Genomic DNA, 26,714 nt, shown 5'->3' with positions numbered 1-26,714 from the left:
ATTTGGGGTTTTTGTTGACCTGATGAATGTTCCCTTAGTCAGAATGCCTGTTACTATCAATGGGACTAAAGCCAGCAAGCTGGCCACCATTTCCCTGCAGTTTGTCTGCACTTGGAAGCGAGGTTGCCCTTAATAAAGTTGGCTGCCACCTCCCACTGTTTTCAGTTAGATTGAAGCTGTACCCACAGCCAAAGTTGCTGCCACTCTATGGTTCTAGGGCTGGACAGGACCTGGGCCTGTAAGGAGCACCAGGGACACTGTGAAAGGTAGGTGAGGAGGATGAGAGGGAGCAGGAGGCACATTTAGAGGTTGCAGGGAGGCTGAGACGGGTGCAGAGGATAGTGTTGGGTGTGGGGGACAGAATGGCAGCTCCCTCAGAGGGACATCCCTGCTGAGCAGCCAGAGGAAGTAGGGTTGCCAACCCTCCCAGTTTTGCTGGGAGTCTCCTGGAATTGGGCTCTTTCTCCCAGAGGCTACGGAAGCCAAAAAGGGAGATTTTAGGCTGCTAAAAGTCCGGCGATGCAACAGACCTAAGGCAGGCTCCCTGCCTGCCCTGGCCTCACACTGCTCACGGAAGCGGCTGGCATGGTCCTGCGGCTCCGGGGGGGTGGGAGGTGGGGTGGGAAGGGGGTGTCCGTGTGCTGCCTCCGCCCTGAGCCCCAACTCCGCAGCTCCCATTGGCCAGGAACTATGGCCAATGAGAGCTGCAGGGGCAGTACCTGCAGGCAGGAGCAGCGTGAGGAGCCCCCTGGCTCCTAATTCTAACCAAATATGTGTTTGTATGTTTACTACTTCTCATGTTATTTCAGTTATTTTGTCTGTGAATCTACATTTTTAATAAACATATTTGTCCAAAAAGTCTGACACATTCACAAAGATAATCTCTTGTAAAGGCATATAAGCTCATGTAAAGGCACATTTAATGTCTGCTAAAACTATGTTTAGATAGTTCTGAAGGGATGCTACTTTCCAGATGCTGCTAGAATCTTTCCAGTCTGTTACTGTTTTGAAGCCCATTCTCACAAACCTATATGCTCATGACTAACTTTACTCAGATGAGCAGTCTCCACTGAAGTCATTGAGACTGCTCACATGAATAAAGTTACTCAGATGTATAAGTAGTTGCAGGATGGGAGCCTTGGTGTGTGCATCTATTTGGGAAATACTCATTATGGCCCCAATCCCAAACTGAACAGGCAGACCTCTGTGCCCGTATAGTGTCCCACTGAAGTCAATGTGGGTCTCCCCAGTCAATTCTCAGTGCAGGATTGATAGACCAGAATACCACCACCTGCATCATTTCTGAAATCGAAATACCATATGGTCAGTGTCATAAGCTCTGGCACAGGCCGTCAAAGAGGAAAATACACTAATTACATTTAAATTAAAATAAATCAAAAGCCTGTCTTCTTAAAATAGACAATTCTGTCAATTTAACTGTTTTTACTCAAACAACCCAACCTCCCCACTAAGATAAAACCCATTAGTCTTCATTTATGCAAGGCCTCATGTTTGAAATGTCATAGCATTAATCATCATTGGGGGTGCATCAATTGTATTATATCCTGTTGGTTCAGACCGTGGGGGAGTGGTCTTCAGTCATCCAGGATGTTCATCAGTAGCGCATCCTAGTGGTTTCACATTTCAATTTTTTAAAAAGGGGACATAAACACTTATAAAGAACCATTCTTTGAGTCTGGAGTGCAAAATAATTCCTAGTATAAGAATATGAGAAAACAACAGAGAAAATGTTATATTCATCTATTGAATATATTTATAGTTTAGTTAAGTTTAATCTCATTTTCCTACAGGGTTCCCAAGCTTATCTCCCCGGATGCTCAACTTGTACTTTCAGCGTGAGGAAACAGCCACTTTCAACTCCCTATCTAAAATACAAACTAAATTTGGAATACTGAACAGTTCCCAATATGCCTTTAAATTCAAAAGTGGATTACAAGTGGCTGGAGGGCCACTTGCTGCTGAGTGGGAAGCCTGACATTTTTGTGGTGTGAGAACACTTGGAGTAGAGACACATTTTCTTCTCCAGCCTCTATCTATGCTGCTGTAGTAGTAGGATTTTATATTTGTATTTTATATAATTTAGATTGAAGGATAAAGGATAATAATGTAGCATGTATTAAATGTATTGGTGTATGATTTGACCATATCCTGCCAGCCACCCTTTCTGAAAGCAGAAAGGAACGGCCTAATGGGCCATTGGTAAAGATGCATCAGCCAGAATCTGTGTCTGAGCTGATTTCAAGGCAATAAGAGACCTTTTAGGGTCACCACTTTGTTGTAGGGTTAGCATTTAAAATAAGTAAAAGAATGCAATGATTATTTTTCTCTTGCATTGCAATTTGATGTTCCTGTTCAAATGTTCTGTGTAAATCAATTCTGTTTTGTGTGTGAATGAGGAATGTGTGTGTTAGAAGATAAGTGTGAAGGCCATCACCGAACCAGATGTTCTAGGGAGGAACCGAGGACAGACGCAAGAGAACCAGAAGATTACAACACGCCCCTATTGAAAGGTCAGAAGAGGGCAGATTGACGACTCTAAAGATGAGAGAGGCACCTATCCATGGGGACAATATAGCTGTGATCAAAACCAGCATGGGGTAACTTCCTGAGACACTTAATGAAAGAACAAGATAAAGCTTGAGAAGGACAATTTAAGAAAACAAACACTCATCAAACAATTGATTACAGCATGACAGTGCAAAACTCATTGGTCCCAGTGAAGGAAAATCACTATATAAACAGGGCCTTGCCATGAAACTTTGGGTTCATCCTGCCAAGACTTCCCCAGAGCATTGTGTTGCGACCGACAGAACCTGGCTCCTCCCTACCCGTGATCAACCTAGTTGGCCACTAAATTGATCCGGACTCTGGACTGATAACTATAACATCAACTGGTGGGACAGAGAGAGAGAGAGCATGTGAGTGATTGAATGCATATGTTATTGTTGTATCTTCAATAAATGCAGCGTATTGCTTTTTCCCCAGAAAAAGATCCCTTGTGCTTCTTATAAACATAAGCATGTGTTCTCCCACCTCCATTTACTTTTCTTTCATTCAACATTAAAGGTGTGGAGGATTGTCACTTATTCCAGTGATGAGGTCCCAGTTGTGCACTGGTGTTGACCATCTTTGAAGGCCCAATTGATCAGTCAGGTGACAAATAATGTGGCATGTGTCCCATGCCAAACGCTAATAGCATTTGCAGAAGACATTTAAAGAAGCTGGTGAAATAGACAGCATACTGGTCAATGCATTGATGTCCTCATCTTTCAGGTGCAAGGTATGCTAATTCGAGCACAACCTCATTTAATTTTTATTTCATTCAGCATAAATCACTTCAGTTCAACTCCTCATTAAGCTTGAATGACCAGGTGGCATCAGTATCTAAAAATGCCTTCTTTCACTTTCAGCTTGCTAAAAACTTTGTTCCTTCCTCCCATAAGAGGACCTGGCCGCAGTCATCCATACATTTGTCACCTCCAGGCTGGATTATAGTAATTCTCTGTTTCTGAAGCTGAATGTGAAGACAATGCACAGGATCCAACTGCTTCAGAATGTGGCTGCCCTCTTCCTCCATGGCTTAGGTTGGCATGAGCCCATCAGAGCCATGCTCAAATCTCTCCATTGACTCCCATACAGCTTCTGATGCCACTTTAAAGTGTTGGACCAAGCCACAGCTACATCAAAGACTGACTCCTATTTTAAGAGCCACCATTGACAGTGCTGACACTGCCATCCTCTGGGACAATGCTGCTCATAAAGCCCAGAAAGAACTGTGTGAGAATTGGGGACAAAGGATTCTCACCTGAGGTGACTGGTTATGGAAAAATCTTCCAGAAGATATTAGGCAAACTAGAGTCTGACCATCTTTAGAAAGACTGCAAAACCTTCCACTTTGAAAAGGTCTTTCCTTCATAAGAATGACACTCAAAACATTGATACTCCGTCCACCCAATAAACCCCTACCACGCAACAAAATCTAAAGAAATCAAAAACTGAATCCCTGTCCTGATCAGAGATTTGACCCCAAGAAGAGAGAGGTGTCAGAGACCCCACAACGTCCACGAGAGACTTCTCTGTTGCTACTGATTTTATGTGGAAGGCGCTTAGATATTACAGTGATATGTGGCAATATAAAACCTTAAGATAGAACATACATGCAATCAGCTCACTCAGATAACTGGACAGTCAGGAACCTTCTCTAGCCAAAGCAGAGATCACCTTGTGCCGTGGACAACCCAAGGACCTATTGCTCTGTTTGGAGGTGAGAAGAAGAATCTTTTAAAAGTTTGAGTGCCAGCCTCATAGCGCTGACACCCTTTGCCCTGCTGCAGCTTGGGAAAGCAAAGCCTGCCTTTTTCTTGGTGCCAGTCGCAGGTGCACTGCTTGACTGTGCTTTGGGGTTGGGGGGAGTAGTTTTGGAAGGTTAATTACATTACAACAGCCATCTTAAATTCATGATATTTGGTGTCACCAACCGAGGCACAAGCCGCTTTATTATTCCCAACAGAGCAAGGCAGTCATAAGGATATAATAGATGTAGGATGTTGATGGGATTAGATTATCAAAGGACGAGTCACAAGGGACCAAAACGTGCTCCTAGTTACCCAATTAATGCTGGAATATCCCCACTGACATCAGTGGACGTGTTCCTGATTAATACGACTATAACAGTTTTCATTATTTGAGGTTACCATCAGGAACTACTCAGAAGTTGAAAAAAGAAAAGGAGTACTTGTGGCACCTTAGAGACTAACCAATTTATTTCTAATGGTATTTCAGTGGAGTTACCAGATCAATGCCTATCACATGTGAGGATACAAAATGCTATGTAAGTACAGAGTATTATCATTATTGCATTGTTTACATTTAATTTGTGAGTGGCAGTTTCTTTAGTTCTGTGTTTATAGATTACTGCCTTCTATCCCTCATCATTATTCAGGAATCAGGCATGGGCACCATCTCATCATACTACTTCCAATAATTTAAAAAAAAGTACCAGAGCATTTTAGCCACTGATCTGATAGAACGTCAAAACTTGTGTCCTACATACAGACTAACTGCAAGACATGCCTCTACCGAAAAAAAATTGCTGCATTGGTCCTTATTGCCTAAAGAAGCTCCTTTTGCAGGTATAGCGTAAGAGTACAAAGATCACCCAGTTCTAACAAAATCCATAGCTTAAGATCCCTCCCACTTATCATTCCCTGAGTTTGGGGAAAAAATGTTAATTGGTTGAAACCATGTTCACTATACAAAGTTTTAGGCTTGCACTAAAATTTGCAATCAAATCACATGCCTCTAAAAATACAAGGCGATAGACAATAGCAGAACCTGAACAGTGGAAGGGGTGGCAGCTATAAATATAACAAAAGAAAAAATTCTATGTATTTGGAGTCTGCCCCAGCTTTCAGAATTACTCAGATCGTCTGTCTGTTAACAGTCATACAGCAAATTGGAGATTGACAACTATAGTTTGGTTCCTTTAATCTTTGGTTTGTTGTGAGGGTATTGCTTACCTCTCTGCTGTCCGGATGCATCCACACCTCAATGCCTCAGTTCTCCAAGCTGGTTTGCAGTCTCCCTCTGGTGATTAGCTAGTTTAACTGGATGAGTTAGTGCATTGGTCTTTGGATCAAGGGAAAAGTCCTTCCCTTCCTGTGGAATCAATAGCTCTAATCTTTTCTCCGCAGTGCAGGGGCTCCACATGGACCTTCACTTTCACTGGGCAACAGCTTTCTGGCCGGGACTTACAACACTTTTCCCCTCATACACGGAGGTATCAAGCGCGCCCTCTCCGGGTGGCTCAGCTGAGGTATAGGGGAGCACAGGCACTCCCTCCTCTCCAAGCACTGGCCTGGGGGCCTTAAGACAGAGAGACTGTCCCTTTCACTCAAATTCCACCTTGCTTCACTTTTCCTTGTGTCACTTCCTATGCTGCCTGGCTTTTCCTAGGCCTTCCTTGGGCCTCTTTGGCCAAACCCCTCACAAACCTCATTCCTGGCTCCCTCTTCACATTGAACCACCCCGGCAGGTTTAGGGGCTGGAGGAGCAGACAAGGGAGTGAGGAGGAAAGGCTCTGACGATTGAGGAGAGCATGGAGTTGTAGGTGGACAATGTGAAACTGTTGGGCTAGGAGATCATCAAGGCAACAGCAAAAATCAATCAGCTGATCAATGCACCAGAGGTCATAAAAGTGTGGCAGGGCCTTACAAAGCAGAGGGGCAACATGGGTGATATGGAGGCAGAAGAAAAACTCAGCGAGAAAGAGAGAAAAATCATAGAATCATAGAATATCAGGGTTGGAAGGGACCTCAGAAGGTCATCTAGTCCAACCCCCTGCTCGAAGCAGGACCAAGTCCCAGTTAAATCATCCCAGCCAGGGCTTTGTCAAGCCTGACCTTAAAAACCTCTAAGGAAGGAGATTCTACCACCTCCCTAGGTAACGCATTCCAGTGTTTCACCACCCTCTTAGTGAAAAAGTTTTTCCTAATATCCAATCTAAACCTCCCCCACTGCAACTTGAGACCATTACTCCTAGTTCTGTCATCTGCTACCATTGAGAACAGTCTAGAGCCATCCTCTTTGGAACCCCCTTTCAGGTAGTTGAAAGCAGCTATCAAATCCCCCCTCATTCTTCTCTTCTGTAGACTAAACAATCCCAGCTCCCTCAGCCTCTCCTCATAAGTCATGTGTTCTAGACCCCTAATCATTTTTGTTGCCCTTCGCTGGACTCTCTCCAATTTATCCACATCCTTCTTGTAGTGTGGGGCCCAAAACTGGACACAGTACTCCAGATGAGGCCTCACCAATGTCGAATAGAGGGGAATGATCACGTCCCTCGATCTGCTCGCTATGCCCCTACTTATACATCCCAAAATGCCATTGGCCTTTTTGGCAACAAGGGCACACTGCTGACTCATATCCAGCTTGTCGTCCACTGTCACCCCTAGGTCCTTTTCCGCAGAACTGCTGCCTAGCCATTCGGTCCCTAGTCTGTAGCGGTGCATTGGATTCTTCCGTCCTAAGTGCAGGACCCTGCACTTATCCTTATTGAACCTCATCAGATTTCTTTTGGCCCAATCCTCCAATTTGTCAAGGTCCTTCTGTATCCTATCCCTCCCCTCCAGCGTATCTACCACTGCTCCCAGTTTAGTATCATCCGCAAATTTGCTGAGAGTGCAATCCACACCATCCTCCAGATCATTTATGAAGATATTGAACAAAACCGGCCCCAGGACCGACCCCTGGGGCACTCCACTTGACACCGGCTGCCAACTAGACATGGAGCCATTGATCACTACCCCCGTTCAGCCCGACAATCTAGCCAACTTTCTACCCACCTTATAGTGCATTCATCCAGCCCATACTTCCTTAACTTGCTGACAAGAATACTGTGGGAGACCGTGTCAAAAGCTTTGCTAAAGTCAAGAAACAATACATCCACTGCTTTCCCTTCATCCACAGAACCAGTAATCTCATCATAAAAGGCGATTAGATTAGTCAGGCATGACCTTCCCTTGGTGAATCCATGCTGGCTGTTCCTGATCACTTTCCTCTCATGCAAGTGCTTCAGGATTGATTCTTTGAGGACCTGCTCCATGATTTTTCCAGGGACTGAGGTGAGGCTGACTGGCCTGTAGTTCCCAGGATCCTCCTTCTTCCCTTTTTTAAAGATTGGCACTACATTAGCCTTTTTCCAGTCATCTGGGACTTCCCCCGTTCGCCACGAGTTTTCAAAGATAATGGCCAATGGCTCTGCAATCACAGCCGCCAATTCCTTCAGCACTCTCGGATGCAACTCGTCCGGCCCCATGGACTTGTGCACGTCCAGCTTTTCTAAATAGTCCCTAACCACCTCTATCTCCACAGAGGGCTGGCCATCTCTTCCCCATTTTGTGATGCCCAGCGCAGCAGTCTGGGAGCTGACCTTGTTAGTGAAGACAGAGGCAAAAAAAGCATTGAGTACATTAGCTTTTTCCACATCCTCTGTCACTAGATACAGTTCACTAAATACAGTTCACGGTGAAGATAAAGTTGAAAGAGTAACTATGTCAGCGAATGGGAGTGTCTGTATGATGGTGGAAGCCAAAAGACGAGGGAAAGTGAGGGGCAAGAGGCACTACGGCAGAGTGCTCCCATTTAAGGCTGAAAAACATAGTATTCATTTGGGAATGGCAGTCTGGAAAATGGGAGCATTCCAAAATTTAACTTCTAACCACCACAAACAGTTTTCTTTGGTAGTGACGTCACTAACAGGCTAACATACAATTTTATTTGAAAACTAAGTGCTAATACTGGTTTTCCATTCATGGCTCCTGGCTGATATCCCTTTGCATAGACCAGTATGCTGGTTTTTGGCCAAGAGATGGTCAGTAGTGTTTGTAACAAATCAAAATAGAGAGTAAGGGATACCTGACATCACTGGAAGTAAAAATTCTTGGTGTGTGCATAGAAAGCTAATTGCATTCAGGTCAGAATTTATAAAAGGACTTTCTCAAGTATAGTTGGAAAATAATGTTTTATAAAGTAGTAGTTTTCTGATACCTATCCACCCTGTTACTGCCAATACATAGACTATATTCTGATATGAATTAAACAGTCATTTATATCTGTAATAACTCCATTACTTACCCCAGCGGAGCAGAGAATAGCATCTGCCCCCATCTGTTTGAAGAGCTCCCTCTCCGTGCTCCATCAATTAAGTCTGCACCTGCTGTTTGTGACAACAGTATGTTGCCACAGATTGTGATGTCACAAATGTAACATTATTGCCTTCACAATAGGATCAAGAAAGTGAAAGAGATGGGTAACCAAGAAACGAAAACGAAACTCCTTAAAAATCACAGATTCCTTTTATAATTAGCAAAAAGAGCAAAAGGTTTTTTTTAATGAAAAAAATCCATTTAATAAATAGGATATATTTTAAATTGTTCCCAAGTCTGAAAGTTGCTCTTTGTCCAATAAACAGTTCACAGCACAATGCCTGGATTATTTTAATTTTTAAGATCACTTGCTGAAAACTAAATACAGATACAATTATTATTAGACTTTGGTCTTTGAAGGACATTAATAGTTAAAAGAAAACCAGCACTACATTCAGCCTATAAGGGATTACTCTTTTATTAGTATAGCTCAGGGATTAGTAGATATGTTTGTCTAATGAATGCAGCTACTATATTTGAGCACATGCCTGAATAAGCTACTTGTCGATTGAAATCTATCTATTTATAAGTACTTCTGAATGTTGCAAAAAACCTGTCTGTATTAGAATGGGGCGGCTTTGGCTACTATAGTCAATGGTTTATTGCCATTATCATTACAAAATGTTTGTAGGTTGCCTTCATTTCTCTTTTCTTTCTGGACTCCAGCATATAAAACATACAGAATTTACTTTCTTACAAGTGTCAATTTAGTTAAAACTTTTGAGCTCTAATGAGGAAAGACCTTTTTTAGATGGGTTGACAGCTCTAACTAAATTACAGGTAAATGTCCATAACAAGCATTTAGCACGACAGAGTCGGACTGGGGCTTGTAGGGACTGCAGTAATATAAGTACATAAAATAATGTTTATATGCATTTGAGACAAACTGGGATAATTTTTGAGAATAGTAAAAGAAGCACAAACTGAACCACTTCTTGTGAAGTAAATAATGCAAAAGTCACAGACATGTGATAAAATCATAATGGTTTCTAGATACATAGATTCTAAGGCTAGAAGGGACTATTGTGATCATCTAGTCTGACCTCCTGTATTGCACAGACCATAGAACTTCCCCAAAATAATTCCTAGAGCAGATCTTTTAGAAAAAATCCAGTCTTGATTTAAAAATTGTCAGTGATGGAGACTCCACCAGGACACTCAGTAAATTGTTCCAATGATTAATTATCCTGTTAAAAAATGCCTCATTTCATCTGAATTTGTCTAGGTTGACCTTCTAGCCATACCTTTTTCTGCTATAATGAAGAGTCCATTATCAAACATTTGCTCCCGATAGAGATACTTATAGACTGGCATAGGCGCTGACTCTGTGGGTGCTCCGGGGCTGGAGCACATACAGGGAAAAATTGGTGGGTGCTCTCCACCCACCAGCAGCCAAGCTCCCCCCACTGCTGCAGCTCACCTCACCTCTGCCTTGTCCTTCCAGCGCTTGCCGCCACGAAACAGCTGTTTCGTGGCATAACAAGCTCTGAGAGGGAGGGAGGAGGAGGCCGGAAAGAGGCGGGGCCAGGATTTGGAGAAGGGGTTGGAATAGGGGCAGGGAGGGGGCGGAGACTTTGGGGAAGTGGTTGGAATGGGGGTGGGACAGGGGCTTCGAGCACCCACCAGCACCAGCAGAAGTTGGTGCCTATGTAGACTGGAATCAAGTTGCCCCTTAACCTTCTCTTTGCTAAGGTAAATAGACTGAGCTCCTTGGTCTATCACTATAAGGCATATTCTAATCTTTTAATCAGTCTCATGGCTCTTCTTGAACTCTCCACTTTGTCAAAATCCTTCTTGAATTGGGGATACCAGAACTGGACACAGAATTCCAGTAGTGGCTGTACCAATACCATATACAGAGGTAAAATAACCGCTCTACTCCGCCTCAAGATTCCCCTGATTATGTACCCAAGGATCACGTCCTTTGGGCCACAGCATCGCACTGGGAGCTCATGTTCCGCTGATTATCGACCCTGACTTCCATTCCCCCCCCCCAACAACATTACATCCTGTTGAGAGGTCCTTCAGATTGAATATGATGTCAGCTGCGTCAGTGTTTGTATTATAATAGTTGCTACATAGGTGAGGTGAAGCACCTTTGGACTCAGACCAGTGGAAAATTTAACTTTTTAAAATATAAATTAGAGCAACTTGTCTATTTACCTATTTGTGCTATTGAGGATTTTTTTAAAGTACTGTAATGCTTTAGTATGTTAAAAAAATAAAGAAGATAACCAATAGAAAATCTATGTGAAAACACTAAGGATCTAAACAAAGAAAGTAGGAAGTTCAAAATTAAGGCAGTCACACTTTGTGCTTCGGGGACCTTCCAGCTCATGAGGCAAAATTCTTCTTGTGGAACTGTAATGAATATTTTCTAATTCTTGATCCACTGCCTTCTACTAACTGATTTAGATGGTCCATTTTGGCCTAAAGTTTCAGATGTAAATAGTGATTTTGGATACTCAACTTGAGACATCTTGAAGGGATCTTATGTTTCAGAACTGCTGAGCATTCTCTCTCTAAAAACCAGGCTCCTTTAAACTATCTCTAGTTGGGCACACAAAATCACTTTTAAACATGTAGCTATGAGCACTCTAGAAAAGTCAGGACAGCATGTGTTCCAGTCTCTGTGGTGCAACGCTTCTTTTGCTGGATTTACATTCCTTAAGATCAGCTATCCTCACAACTCCAGGACTACCAAGCCTGTCTCTCTCTGACATAAACACAAACATTTTAAAGAAAAAAAGGGTTTTCTATCTCAATCTATTTTCAAAAATTGCTTTTGGAACATACAGCAGCCAGTCTGAGTAATCCGACTGACAACAATTCCATTCACATGGTAGTAGTGTTTTCCTGTTTAAAATAAGATTTTCCTACCCATGCTCCAGTTTATTTTTAAGTTCAGAAAACACAAGTTGTATGTCACCCAGATGCTTTTTCTTTCCCGCTCCATTTGCATTTAGCCCTGAAGGGACATAGTTTTATTCACATTTGGATAAACAAACTCAGAAAAATGTAATTTACATGTATATTAGCCTGTAAATGGTGTGTGTTTCCTTGGCTTCACTTATCCACCAATAGGTTCAGTCAATCTCACATCCACTGTGGAGACTGGGACTGAGCAAAGATGGATGAGGAAAAAAATCTGGTTTATATGTTCTCAGGGAAAAAGTAATACAGAGCAAGATAAAATCAATACATTTCATTCCGAAAATAGAGCCCTTGGTATAACCCAAGTACATATATTTCCTTAATTTACTTTATAAATGTGTCCTAATTATTACCATACAAAACCCCACACCATTTTAGGTCTTAACTATTCCAGTTTTCCCACCCCCACTCTTAGGCCTCTATGTGGTACTAAGGCAGCTTGGTATTATGGGTGGAGGGATAAAAAAGTGGGAGAAAGAAAATGTAAGATGATGTGATGTGGCATTTGTTTGGGATGACCTGCCTAACTTATGGCTTCACCATCCTTATAGATTCCTCGCTAGTCATGAGTAATGCATCCATCCCAAAAAAATCTGACCACCACCACACTGTAATGTTTTCTCTATAAACACACACAGTTGCAAAAATGTATAAAAGTACCTGTTCTAGAAGCTAGGTATCATTGATTAAAAATACAGTACACCCTTAAAAAGAAAAGGAGTACTTAGAGACTAACGAATTTATTTGAGCATAAGCTTTCGTGAGCTACAGCTCACTTCATTGGATGCATACAGTGGAAAATACAGTGGGGAGATATACACAGAGAACATAAAACAATGGGTGTTACCATACAGACTGTAACAAGAGTGATCAGGTAAGGTGAGCTATTACCAGCAGGAGAGCGGGGGGCGGGGCCTTTTGTAGTGATAATCAAGGTGGGCCATTTCCAGCAGTTGATAATGTAGCTTTGAACCTTATTAGGTTAATGACCTGAAAAAAAAATCTCTTGATCAATGCTGATAAACTGTCCTCCCTACCACGCAGATCCTCCATAACTTTATGCAGCCCACTCCCTGCAAATAAAGCCTCAGAAAATAAATTAGCTGTTCGAGAGCAGACCAAGGTTGGAGGTGAGTTCCAGAGTCAAGAATACAAGAATGCCTTGCCACTAGTGACTTATCTTGATCACTTACCAGATAATAACTGTGCTGGCATCCTACAAGGATAGAGGTGGGTCTCTAACACAACCAGAACCCAAACTGGATCAGAATCAACATATTAAGTCTCACTCAGAACTGAATGGCAGCTAGTGCAGATTACAGGTGTAGTGTGCTTTTTGTGTGAAACACTGCGTAACAAGTGAGTCAGTGAATTCTGCACCAGCTACAATTTCCAAATGGTTTTAATGTGTAGACTCACATAGAAATGATCCATCCTGGAGATGATAAAGGCCTGGTAAGGGTGCCAAGGTCCACATTCAAAAGGAAAGGTCACAGCTTTTTGCTGTGTGCAAATAAAAGCAGTAACGATGGCTCCATGTTTATCTGGGCATCCAGAAACTCGTGTCTTGCTTGTTTTTCCCCATCTTATGCACCAGTCTTCTATTATACTCTCGTAAATTGCTTGACTGAGCTAGCAGCATTGGATGAGATGGATATGGAGAAGAGAATTATTTGCATATGGAACATGCTGTAGTCCATATTTATCACAAACACTTCTAATAGCCCTATGTAACCTTTTGAACAAGAGAGTTAACAGAATGGAGTTCTGGGGAATCCTGCATGACAGAACCCTCTGGGAAGATGAGCAATTGCCCAAAACTACCCTCTGGGAGCTTTTAGAAAGGAGCAACTTGACCTACTGCTGCTAGGGTCTCTAGTCATGTTCCATCACTAGTATTACAGGCAGCCAACAGATTTAAAAGAATCGTCATGAACACCTCATTTACATTCTTCACCAGGAGATCAACAAATGACAAGTACTAATTGGCAGGCCAGATGTGAGGGGCCTCCACTATCTTTTTACATCAGGATCGACTGTTTTGGATTCTCATCTCCCTGCACACTGGGCATTTGTGCAGAGCTAGGAGGGAAGATTCTTAGGAAGGCGCTGTAGAGGACCCTGTTTGACAGGTTGCATTCACAGCCTGGTTCGTGTGGATTGGAGAGATCATGGGCAACGGGATAGCTAAACTGGGTTTAAAGAGAAATGTTTAAAATGAAAAGTAATTGAGATTTTTAATAGGAACTAGTAATAACTACAAAGAAGCTGGTGTTAGTTTATATTTAAAAACAGAAACATGAAACCAATAAGTAGATATTTCACAATTGCCCTGACCACTGTTGCTGGTTCCTTCTCTATCCATTTCCCATTCCCTTTGTATGTCTCTTTTTACATTTTAACCCCTTTAGTGCAGAGAAAGTGTCATCCCCCTGTTTGGGAAGTGTCCAGCACACTTTGGGAGATAGTATAATTAGAATAATTGTTTGTTTACATGGGATTAATTAATTTTGCTGTTCCTCAACAATTGAACAAAAGTCTCTTCCAAGTTTAGAGTACTGAGACAGTCCATGTTAGCTGTCCCAATAAGCTATCTGATATTTCCCTTATCATGCTCTAACACAGAATCACAGAAGAAGAGAGGCAGGAGTTTAAAAGCAGAGCAGGCTGGTATTCCTTTGTGTTAAAAGTCACCTTTTATCCTGGAAATAGGAGTATACCCAGCCACCTCAGTATCCAATCTAAGACAGGGTTGGCAAGCTTTCTGGCACCAAAGCTCATCATTTACTCATCAGGAGGATTCACTGGGGCCACAGAATCACCAGTAATTCATGAGGCTGCAGTAGTCTTGGGCTTGTGAGGGGCAGGCTTCAGTGAAAATACCCAAATTTAGGACTGTCTGGGTAGGGGTGGCAGTCCTCATGCCATGCTAGGAAGTTTTCCATTGTGAAGTGGGGGAAAACTGAAGTTCTTGCAGTGATTGAGTTGTCTCTGCCCTAATTGGCAACTGTCTCCTCTTGAGATTCTGAGTCAAATGTTGCTGGATTGAGGAGTACAGAAGTCCGATATCTCAGACTGAAGGTAGCTTTAGTCTCCATGACCTCTGTGAAGTCTTCCATGATGTACTTATTATTAGAGAAGAGGCTAGACACAGAATCAGTCAGGGACAAAGTCAAAGCTGTCAATGTTCTGTGCAATGGAGGATGTCTGCAAAGGGATTGGGGTGGGGATGGAACACTACAGGCTGCATTAGAAGAGAGGAGGACCCTTACATGTGGCCACATCAAGTGAAGAAATAGTTGTAGTAAAAACAATCAATGGAGAAGGGTAGTTAAACCCTAATTACAGAATACTAATAATATTTATTTATGCACAAATTTTAACTTTATTACTTCCACTGTTATTTAAAGGCTAGATAGATGTATGTAAATGGAAGATAATGAGGATTTACTCCCAGATTGCTAAATGAGCTCATGCTGCACATATTCAACTTTTTGTTAAAAATGTGTATGCCACACAGAATCAGTGGACATTATTATTTATTTTGAAAATCAAGACAGCTAAATCTAAGAAACACGTGTTCAAGCTGATGGTGGGATGGTTCTTGTTTAAAATCTGCCACCACATAGAAAGGAGAACTTGGGAGATTCCCCTGCCTCGGATGGATTTCACACCTCCCTTGATAGTGCTAAAACTTTCCTTCCAGAGAAGATTTAGTGCTAGTGCTATTAAAAATAATTCTAAAAAGCACTTTTTTCTTCTTTTGGAATAAACCAGATTGTACCAAAAGGTAGATATTCTTAAAAAACAACCCCCCGCCCCCCAAACAACAACAACAAAAAACCAACTGGTGGTTGAGTCTCAAGTCTCCCTACATGTCTTGTGGCCTCTACTTTAAATGAAGCAAGCTGAATTCTGCTATGTCCATCACTATATTTTTTCATTTAATAACTTCATTAAATATTCACCTTGCAAGTATGCAGCTACTTGGATAACATGACATTTGCTTGAGATAACACAGAAAATAAAAAATGTAACAAACTAGAATTTTTCCTATTTCTCACCTTTCCTTTTTTCCCAATTAAGACAAGATCTAAATCGTTTTGCTTTTCATCCTATGCTATATCATCACTGGGATTTCTCACTCTCTCCAAGCTGCAGCAGTGTACAGCTATGTCCTGGAGCCAATTATATAATGCACTCAGGCAGAACTAATCCTAAATAAATGCCTTATAAATACAATCGGTTTTATTCCAGAAAACCCAGGCCCACAGAAGCAGACACACAATTTTAAGAGATTTAGTAGACATGACCTTAAAAACAGTTTAGAAGCTCAGGGCATCTGACTGTGAGGACATCAGTGTTGTACAGGAAAATATTTATTACAAATTTGTGTTATGTGTTACAGTTGCAATTTCATCAGCAGAAACTGGAGCAAATAAAGCATGTCATCATTGTCTTCCTTCCAGGAAATCTTATTTTTATCTCAGCACTGATTCCTCAGTTGGTTGCTCATTTCTTGCAGTTCAGCAATCATGCTGTCCATAGCTGTTACTTCATCAACTAATTCACTGGAAACCTCACTGCTTGTTGCATCTGCAAAAAGTTGCTGCATAATAAAAACAAAAACAATATTTAACTATATTTACAGTCATCATAATCGAAACTAGATGCAGTGAGATCATCCTACAAACAGAATTAAAGTCCCCAATTTGCATATCATGACCTCTGATCTCTCTCTCTCGCTCTTTTTTTTTTTGCATCCATGGTTGTCTCTCTCATCTTAACTTGACCCACCAATGCCACTTTGTGGTGAACAAACATAAGGCACACATAGAAGTGAATGACTATCATTCTCTTCTCAGACTCAGAGCATGTTTCCTTTTCAGTCCGCCTGACATTCTCCAGTCTGCCCAGGAAAGCTGGGTTTCTGTTAAGGCCCACTCCTGCCCCTATTAAAATCTTAGACGTTTTGCCATTAATCTCAGTAAACAGGATCAGACTCTCCCTTCACACCACAGTTCACACAACACTGTTGTGTGGACTGATCTGTTTGGTAAAGTAAAAGTAGTTCTGTATTTTAACTGACGGTCATTTTTCCTTGTATGTTATACTGTATATCATTTGTTCCAGATTGCCAAAATAAACATGTTGTAACATTTGATGTCAGAACATGAGTGGGTGGCTGCAGGCATCTGTCAATAATTAACTCAATCAACAGAAAACAAGACGCTGAAGTGTAATAATAATGCTAAGCACTTATACAGTGGTTTATATTTTTAAAACTTCAGTGTCGACAAATCCGGTAAAATACTGTAATCCTTCCTTTACATATAGGAAAAGCGAGGCAGAGAGGTTAAATGATTTGCCTAAAGCGATACAACATGTTAGTAGTAAAACTGGGATTACATCTCAAGACTTCCTGAGTCACTCCTTTGTACTATCCACTAAAAGACAATGCTACCCGACAGCCAGCTTCTGCCACCCGTAGTTATGTTGCTTTCCTCAAGTTAGTCTCATTGAAATGCATGAGACTATTTCAGGAGTGAAGTACCACTTAGCATGAATATGGGTGGCAGAATAAATGTCATGCTAGTGATCAAAAGGGAAATCTGGCCATAAATTCCATGTTTTTGATCCAAAGGAAGTGTGTAGAGTGATTCACTTTGTGAAACTCAATGACTAAAAGACAGAATGAAACCTAAATTTAGATAGGATAAAAACTAACCAAGGGCATAAGGATTGCTATGGGATATATACGTCACCACCACCATCAAAATATAAGAAAATAAGATTGACATATAAACAAAAGTATGCTATGGAGAGCCGAACAAGTCACCAACTTGCTTCACAAGTGCTTTGCCACTGAACAAAGAACTCCTTCTTACAGAAATATAGATTTGCTCATTTTAAAAACTACACATGATTTTTTTGGACACTCAGCCCAGCAAACTCAAACTAGGAATTTGGCAGGCAAGGTAGGTCCTTCCTGTGTAATGCAGGTAGTCAATTTACACTGGCTCAGCACTACTGACATTACACTGACTTTTTTTTTTAAATCTGCTACTTTCTTAACATTGTTAAAGAACTAGTCAACTAGACTAATCAACTAGATATGCATGATTTACTTTAAAAGAAACTGTGCTGATTTGTTCATATCACCTGTATGGTCAGGAAGCTTTAGCATTTGATCTTTAATTATTTTCTCCGCTCTCTCTCTTCTTCTGAACAAGTCACTAGTCTAACACCTAAGATCATTCTCAGTACCTTGAAAGAAAAGTACTTTGTTCAAAATCCCCCCCAAACACTGAGTCCTCAAACTAAAGACAAGAACCAGGTGAAAAAATGGCTATACTGGAATTACTGCTGAGCAGACATATAAATCTAAACTTTTGAAGGGGGGATAGTATTTAAACAAAAAACAAAAATCTTTCGAAGTGCAATGTGACGTTTAAAATTTAAGATAAAAAATTGGAACATACAGAAAAATCAGTTCAGATCACCCAAACAACTTAATCTCTGCCCATTTCACTTCTCTTACAATTGTCAGAAACTTAGACACCCTTATCTGCCAGGAACATACAAGTTCATTTCATCAGTAACTTTTGGAATTAAGAACAGATTTTACTAGACTCTGATTCTTAATCTTCCAAAGATTGCACCATACAGTATGATTTAAACCACCTGGACTTGTGTTTACGTCATTCATGCCAAGGACTCCTGCCTCCTTTCAAGAGTCATACTCAGTCTAAAGAAAAGACATACAGTCCTTTACTACTTACTGAATCAAAACAGAACACACAAAACGGCAATAATTTCCCAGTATTCCCAAGAGGTACTGGAGTCAGCATTTAAACAAATGTCATTAGTCATGGAGTCAGCATATCTAGCGATACAAACTTCCTAGGCCCAGATCCTTAAATTACAGTCCTTAAATGGTAAGAACCAAGTTTAGCCAAGTTTGTAATGTATATACATGTATATAAAACCTATGCTCTGTAATTCACACACGCTGTCTAAGTACAGACACAGGATGAAGCGATCTTAAAATCAGACAGGAACATTAATTTTTATTCAACAAAAATATATTCAGGAGCAGGCCTTAATTAAAGAATGAGTACACCTTACACCGTGAAGGGAAGGAAGAGTAAAAGATAGAATGTTGATGGTTGTACAGGGACAGAATTAAGGATGACTGCATAGCTACAAATTTTCAATTTTATTTTTGAATTATCACATTTTTATGGCATTTTCAAAAATGCTTAGGGTTATGTTTGTTTACACCTAACTACAGTTTAAAATATTTTGCCTAGGAATTTAAAAAAAAATTCAATAATGCTGAGTTGCAATAATTCCGGCAGATTTTGCAATCTGTGCAGAGTTGGAGCCCATTGCTTCTCAGACGGTCTCCCATAACCCCTGCTCCCAGAATGGTTTCCTGCCTGGCATTCTTCTCATGGCCATCCACATATGGAAAATAACCCAGAAGTGAAACATAACTCCATTTCTGAAGTCTTCCAACCTTCCAAACCACCTGTGCCAGTTTGTGTGACGTTTTCCAATAAAATTCTAACCTGGGCTAAGAATTGGCCTGTGAAATTTCAGGATGATTGGTTTGGTTTAGGCAAAGATGGGGAGAGAAAAATTTGGCTTATAATAGTGACCCTTAATTAAGCAGAAATGAGCATCCCTCTATGATGTAGTGTGATTCATGGGCATTATCTGATCTATAAATGTCTTCTATTTAGGAGGTGGGCTGAGAGATCAGAACTAAAGTCATAAAGACTTTTCCTTTGAGATATTTCTAAACCAATCTCACCTTTGCTTTGGATGACAAGCCACGCAGGTTGAGTCGAGCTGAAGAAAGTATCTGCAAAGCTCCCTGGTGATCAGATTTGTTTTTACTGCACTTTATTGCCACTAAAAGTCAAAGCAAAAGGGGGAAAAACATTAAACACCATAATGATAGCCTGTAGGTATAAATCCAACAGTTAATCAGAACACTGAACAGCTGTCATAAAACATTTGGAACATACTATTTTTAATCAAGTTTTCTCTTTGTGAGATATTAAGTTTGCTTAAGGAGAAAACAAAAGGGTAAACAAGAATATGTTCAATTAAGGTATATTTTAGGATTCCTTCACCTTCACAAGTCATACTCACTACTTGTATTGACAGACCCTACTGCTCTATAAAAAAAAGTGCCATATACCTTCAACACATACACTATGTATACACCACATTCCTTAAGACTGCACTATAAAGCAAAACCTTAACCCTGACCTCATATTTCTCCAAGAGAAAACACACCACACCACACCACACACTTCACTGGTGCACAAATGTCTATATGGGTGTACTGATTTTTTTGGCACATTCAGAGAATTCTGAGGGATTACTGAGGTATGATTTTACTTTGCAGAAGCCGTGTTGGTTAGTTCCCATCATGCCAAGATCATCCAGGTGCTATATAATTCTATTTCTATTTTTTAAATTTGTAATTACCATTTAAGCCAATTTACCCAGCATTGTTGTAAGGCTTATTGGTCTATAATTCTCACTATCACCCCATGTAGTCTGTTAAAAATAGATGCATTTACTATACTCCAGGATAGAAGCTAATTTTAATAAGATTGGACATTTTCATTAACAGCTCAACCACCTCATTCTTAAGTTCTTTCAGAATTCTTGGATGTACCATATGATGCTTAATTGGCAACTGATACTCCTTAATTTTTCAATATATTCCAGCACCTCTTCTTTTGACACCACAGTCTCTGACAATACCTCATCTTTACAAGAGGAGGCTACTTCCCTGTAACTGGAGATTCTTCAAGATATGTGGTCCCTATTTGTATTCTACTGAGGCTTATATGCATATGCCATACATCTGGAGCTGGAGATTTTGACAGTAGTAGTGTCTGCTGGTCTGCACATGTGCCCTTGCTCCGCCTCAGGGTTACATCCAAGGCGATAAAGGGCGGGGTAGAACAACCGCACTCTCAGTTCCTTCTCCACTGCGAACCAAGAAATCCACAGCAGAGGGGAAGGAGGGCGGGATTGGAATATAGATAGGGACCACACATCTTGAAGAACCTCCAGTTACAGGTTAGTAACCTCATCTTCTTTGAGTGATGGCCCCTATTGTATTCCATTGAGAGTGATTAACAAGCAGAACATAGTGAGAAGGAAGATGATAGAACCATGGAATGGAGAACAGCTATGCTGAACAGGGCATCCATCGCAGAGTCTTGCACCAAGGTGTATTGGGAAGAGAAGTTACGCACCAAGGGAGAGGGAGGCAATCCCAACAACAGATAGCTGAGTGTAATGCATCCTGAAATCCACTTAGAAATCCTTTGAGCAGAGATTGCTTGCCCCTTAATCCTTTCTACTATAACGATAAAGAGTCCAGGGGACTTCCTGAATGATCTCGTCCTCTGCAGACAGAAGGCCAGGGCCCCGCAGACATTGAGTGAATGAAGGCGCTGTTCTTCCACTGAGGTGTGTGGCTTCAGAAAGAACGCAAGTAAGTGCGTGGGTTGGTTGAGATAAAAATGGGATACAACCTTTGGAAGAAACTTGGGACGCAAGTGCAGGGAAACTTTATCTTTATGGAATGTGGTAAATGGGGGCTCCGCTATCATTGTCCCCAGTTCACCTGCCCTTCTTGCAAAACAGCAATAGCTATTAGGAATGCGGCCTTCATGGAGAGGAGAGACAGGGAGCAGGAGGATAGTGGTTCAAAGGGTAATTTCATCAATATTGTGAGGACAAGGTTGAAATCCCATTGGGGAGCAGTGGGTTGAACGGAAGGATAAGTTTGTAGGAGGCCCTTCCAAAATTTTGTAGTCAAGGGGTGTGTAAAGACAGAGTGCCTTTCCAAATGGGGGTGGAAAGCACTAATTACTGCTATGTGCACTTTGACAGAGTTGAGAGTGAGTTCTGACTCCTTCAGGGACAGGAGATAGTCCAAGAGAAGAGGAATGCCCATGGCTTCAGGGGCAAGACTCTTCTGCTGAGCCCAGGAGGTGAAATGTTTCCACTTGGCCTGATAGGACTGCATTGTGCACTCTTTCCTGCTATTTGAAAGGACATCTTATACTGACAACGAACATTCCCATTCTAACGAAGATGCCCATCCAAAAACCAAGCTCTCAGGTGACGGGTGTGTGGAACGGGATGTCTGATCCTGCCATTGTGTTGCGTAAGCAGTTCCAGAAAAGCTGGCAGCAGAAGTGGGGGACATGTAGACATGTGGAGAAGGGAAAACCAGAATTGGTGAGGCCAGAAAAGGGCAATCAGGATGACCGTAGCTCCCTACCGCCCCATCTGATCTTGTATAGGACACATGACAGGAATGGTAGGGGAGGAAAGGCATTACTCATCTGGTCCGATCAGTGGATAACTAGGGCATTGCCTTGGGAAAAGATGCTGAGCCCTCCCCAGGAGCTGTACTGGATGCATTTGCTGTTGGTGCTGGAGGCAAAGAGGTCTCTGGTCAGATTCCTCCAGCAGTTGAAAATGATGGCAATCACAGAGTCGTGTAGCTCCCATTCATGGTCAGCCACAAATTTCCTGCTGAGGGAGTCTGCAATCACGTTCTGAGTTCCTAGAAGAAAGGCTGCTGACAACAGGATCTTGCGGGCGAGGCATCAGTCCCAGAGATGAACATCTTCCGCAAAAAGTACTGGTGACCTCGTGCACCCTTTGTTTGTTTATGTAGTAAATGGTGATAGTGTTCTCTGACATGATGAGAATGTGACAGAAGTGAATAGATGGGAGAAATGCATGACATGCTGTCCTTACCATCCAAAGTTCTAGGATGCTGATGTACATCCTGGATTCCCGAGCGGTCTAAGTTCCTTGTGTCATGAGTTTGCCCATGTGGGCACCCCAGCCATCGAGCAATGCATCTGTGATGATCGTTGTGCTTGGAGAAGACGGAAAGAAGGGTATCCCGGTGAAAACCTGAACCGGGTCCATCCACCATCGAAGGGAACAGAGAACCTCGGGGAAAACTGTTAGTAGGAGGTCCATGAAATGGTGCGTGGGATAATAAGATCTCTCAAGCAACAGCTGTAGGCATAAGAAGCGGAAACGTGTGAAGGCATTGCTTGCTGCCATGTGGCCAAGAAGGGAAAGGCAAGTTCTGGCTGGAGCAGAAGTACTGGAGGCCACTGTGGTAATCAGTGCTTGCAGGGCCTGAAATCTATCCTCTGGTATGTAGCCATGTGCACAGAACGCATCAATATGTGCCCTGAAGTACTATACAGACTGTGTGGGATATGCTCACCCCCAGGAAGGAAAGGAGTAGGAGCAGCAAGGAGGTTGAAGGTTGAGCCTCTTGTCTGGATCGTACTCTAGTAGCCACTCATCGAGATAAGGGAATTTAAGGACCCTTTGACACCAGTGAAGACCCATGGACCCGTGAGTCCGAATGGTATAACTCTGTATTGGAAGTGTCTTGGGCCTACCATAAATCTCAAGAACTGTCTGTGGGTAGGATGGATATCTAAATGGAAGTAAGCGTCTTGCATATTAAGAGCCATAAACCACGCATCTCTTTCTAGTGAGAGTATAATGGCTGCAAGGGCGGCCATATGAAACTTTGGTTTAGGTATGAAGTGGCTGAGATGACAGATCTAAGATTGGTCTCCATCCTCCCTTCCTCTTGGGCACCAGGAAATAGGTTGAATAGAACCCTGCACCTTGAAATACTGTAGCAACAGGCTCTATTGATCCTCTTTGCAGTAGGGAGTCTACCTCTAGGGAGAGCATACTGTCATGAGAGTGGTCCTGGAAGCAGGACGGGACGAGGCATGTGGATGAGGTAGCATCATGAACTCGATCATATAGCCATGTCGAATGACATTCAGGACCCACTTGTCTATTGTAATTGCACTCTGAGCTGGTAAAAAGTGTGCTAGATGTCCCTCAAAGGGGAAGGGTTGTACGTATGATAGGATGCAAGGCAGTTGACGGCTCTCTAGATGCACTCAGAAATATCACTTTTGTGAAGATTGAGTTTGTGGTGTCGAAGACTACATGGGCAGACCCGGGGGATGGGACCATTGGTCTTCTGACGCTCACAAAGACGCTTGTACAGTTGCTGATGAAAGGACTGAGGAGTTCTGACCTGTTGTGTGGGAGGTAGGTGGTAAAACTTTCACTTGGGTGCAGGTGTATAAATACCCAGTGATTACAGGGTGTCTCTGGAGTCCTTGAGGGAGTTGTCAGTCTCCTGGTTGAAGAGGTGAGATTCATCAAAAGGGAGGTCCTCAGTGGAATTCTGCACCTCCTAAGGAAATCAGACGAATGGAACCAGGATTCCCTCCTCATGACGATCCCTGTGGCCACAGTTCGTGAAGATCTGTCCAGTGAATCCACCACAGCCTGGAGCATTGTCCTGCTGCCCAGTCTGCCTTCCTCTGGGATAGTATGGAAGTGGGCATGATCCTCCTGGGGAAGATTCTCTGCAAAGTCTGCTAACTGACTGTAATTTAGAAAGTCATATTTGGCTAATAACGCCTGGTAGTTGGAGATCAGAAACTGAAGGCTGGCTGAAGAAAAGACCTTGCAACCTAGGAAGTCTGGTCTCTTACCTTTCTTGTCAGCTAGAGTAGAATGTGGAGGTTGTTCCCAGGCTTGTTCCATTGCTGCTTGTATAAATCAAGGAATTGGGCAGGGGGTGAGAAAACAGAAACTCAGACCCCTTTGCCAGTACATAGTATCTCTTTTCCACTGACTTTGCGGTGGGTGCGCAAGTGACCAGAGTATGCCAGAAAGTTTGGGCCAGTTGAGGAACAACATAGTTGACTGGTCGCACCACTCTGAATGGTACAAATGCATGCAAGGTATTAAGTAACTGATGTTGGCTCTCCTGCACTTCCTCCAGTGGAATGTGGAGGGCATCAGCCACTCTTTGTAACAGTTCCTGGATCTGACGGTGGTCATCAGGGGAGGGAGGAGGAAGGAATCAACAACACTGCTACATCTGGATGATTAAGGGAACTTCTCTGGTTCTGGCAGTAACATCAGAGTCGGGCTAAGTGGTGCATCCTCTGACTCTGGTTCTGAACGCCTAGTCAATGAAGGCCAGAGTGTTACCTGGAAAACAGATTTAGGGTTCCCCCAAAATAGCTCACCTATCACCAATCTGTTCTCCTAAGGCATGGATCTCCAGAGTGGTTAAGGAAATACCTGGAGGACATGGATACAGCTTTCCGATAAATGACCGACAGCCACAAGAAGTATTCTTTTCCAAAACAAGGCACCTTTTAATTGGTGCAAATAACAATCCCTAACACAGTAACAATATTAATGTTACAAAAACTCAAATACTGTATAACAAGTTAAAGAGCACCCCAAATCACATTGCCTTGTAGTCTGAAATGATCCTGAATGGCTGCTCCCTGCTTCGGATGGCCGCTCCCTGCTTCGGATGGCCAGTCTGCTGCAGGTTGCTGACAGCAATTGATAACAATTCTTTAGGTCATACACATAAACATTCCCTCCACAATGAACACACATACTTACATACATCTTTATTAATCCCCACACACGCGTACACACTAACACTATGCTATCCTATACTATAACTATAACTGACAAGCTTACTGTTTGCTGACTTCATTCTAGTGACAGGAATCCCTCTGCTGCTCCTGCTTCTTCACTGTCGGCTCCTAACTGCTTCCGGCTTCCGTCCACAGACACATTGACTTTTATACTGTCCTGTCAGAACTTTCTAGACATTTCTGCTAATATCTTTGTCAAGTGTTTCTTGAACATATGCCAACATTCCAAACTGTCAGTTCTATTTTTAGCCTGCAACCGTTGTTTACCTTAGGAGTTATGATTTGCTGACCTTTCCCCTAATTTGGTTTTCACACCAATTCTATTTTTAGTGGTATGTGACCTACAGCTTCTAATGGCAGAGTGACTCTTGCTTATTTAAAATGGAAGCTGGGGATACAAAATGGAGTCTGGGCAATTTCTCTGGTATCAGTCCTCTCCTTGATGGTTTGATAATATATCTATATCTATATATCTAATAGGGCTGCCAAGTGATTACAAAAATTAACTGTGATTAATCATGTTGTTAAACAATAATAGAATACTATTTATTTAAATAGTTTTGGATGTTTTATACATTTTCAAATATATTGATCTCAATTACAACACAGAATACAAAGTGTACAGTGCTCACTTTATATTTATTTTTCATTACAAATATTTGTACTGTAAAAAACAAAAGAAATGGTATTTTTCAATTCACCTAATCCAAGTACTGTAGTGCAATTTCTTTATCATGAAAGTTGAATTTACAAATGTAGAATTATGTACAAAAAAACCCCCTGCATTAAAAAATAAAACAATGTAAAACTTTAGAGCCTACAAGTCCACTCAGTCCTACTTCTTGTTCAGCCAATCGCTCGAACAAGTTTGTTTAAATTTGAAGGAGATAATGCTGCCTGCTTCTTGTTTACAATGTCATCTGAGAGAACAAGCATTTGCATGGCACTGTCGTATACAGCATTGCAAGATATTTACGTGCCAGATGTGCTAATGATTCACATGTCCCTTCATGCTTCAAACACCCTTCTAGAGAACATGCATCCATGCTATCTTTTGTAGTTAATAAACTTATTTTATGTTTTAATCCAAAGCAATGAGCTTTGACTGGAGTGTTTGGGGAAAATCTCTGCTTGATTACCACAAGCGTGCATTGTTCTCTTCACATTAAGGGAGAGGTGGACCGAGTATTAAAGCCATATACTGGCCAGATCTGTCCAGGGCAGGATGGTACTGCTCTGGGGTCCTAGGCTGGGAAGTTGGTGGTTGGAAAGCCTGTGTGTAACTGCAGCTGGGTGTGTCCCTACCTGTGTGAATGCTGGTGAAAGTGCAGGCTGGAGGGCTTTGCAGCTCATCACAGCAGCACAGTGTGAGAGGCAGCCCAGGCTGGTGGGTCAGAGGGCTCAGTGGTATCCCAGTACCAGGGGGCACCTATCACAGCTATCTTTAGAAATCTCACATTGGTACCTACTTTGCGTT

The 26,714-nt window shown here is 42.0% G+C and overlaps 1 protein-coding gene across 4 annotated transcripts in view; it reads right to left on the bottom strand.

Moving 5' to 3' along the window:
- Positions 1-15,583: 15,583 nt before the first annotated feature.
- Positions 15,584-26,714, bottom strand: part of TTC27 (tetratricopeptide repeat domain 27) — a 190,974-nt gene continuing 179,843 nt past the window's right edge. For all 4 annotated transcript variants that reach the window (XM_037895448.2, XM_037895447.2, XM_037895449.2 and 1 more), the window contains 2 exons: positions 19,480-19,580; positions 15,584-16,269 (listed from right to left, as the gene is read on the bottom strand). In XM_037895448.2, coding sequence (XP_037751376.1) covers positions 16,147-16,269; positions 19,480-19,580 — 224 coding nt within the window. In that variant the 3' untranslated portion in view covers positions 15,584-16,146. The remainder of the gene's footprint in view (positions 16,270-19,479; positions 19,581-26,714) is intronic.

Source organism: Chelonia mydas, chromosome 3 (assembly GCF_015237465.2).
Source record: "Chelonia mydas isolate rCheMyd1 chromosome 3, rCheMyd1.pri.v2, whole genome shotgun sequence".
NCBI lineage: Eukaryota > Metazoa > Chordata > Testudines > Cheloniidae > Chelonia > Chelonia mydas.
The sequence above is the reverse complement of the archived record's forward strand: the minus strand, read 5'-3'. Positions and strand labels throughout refer to the sequence as shown.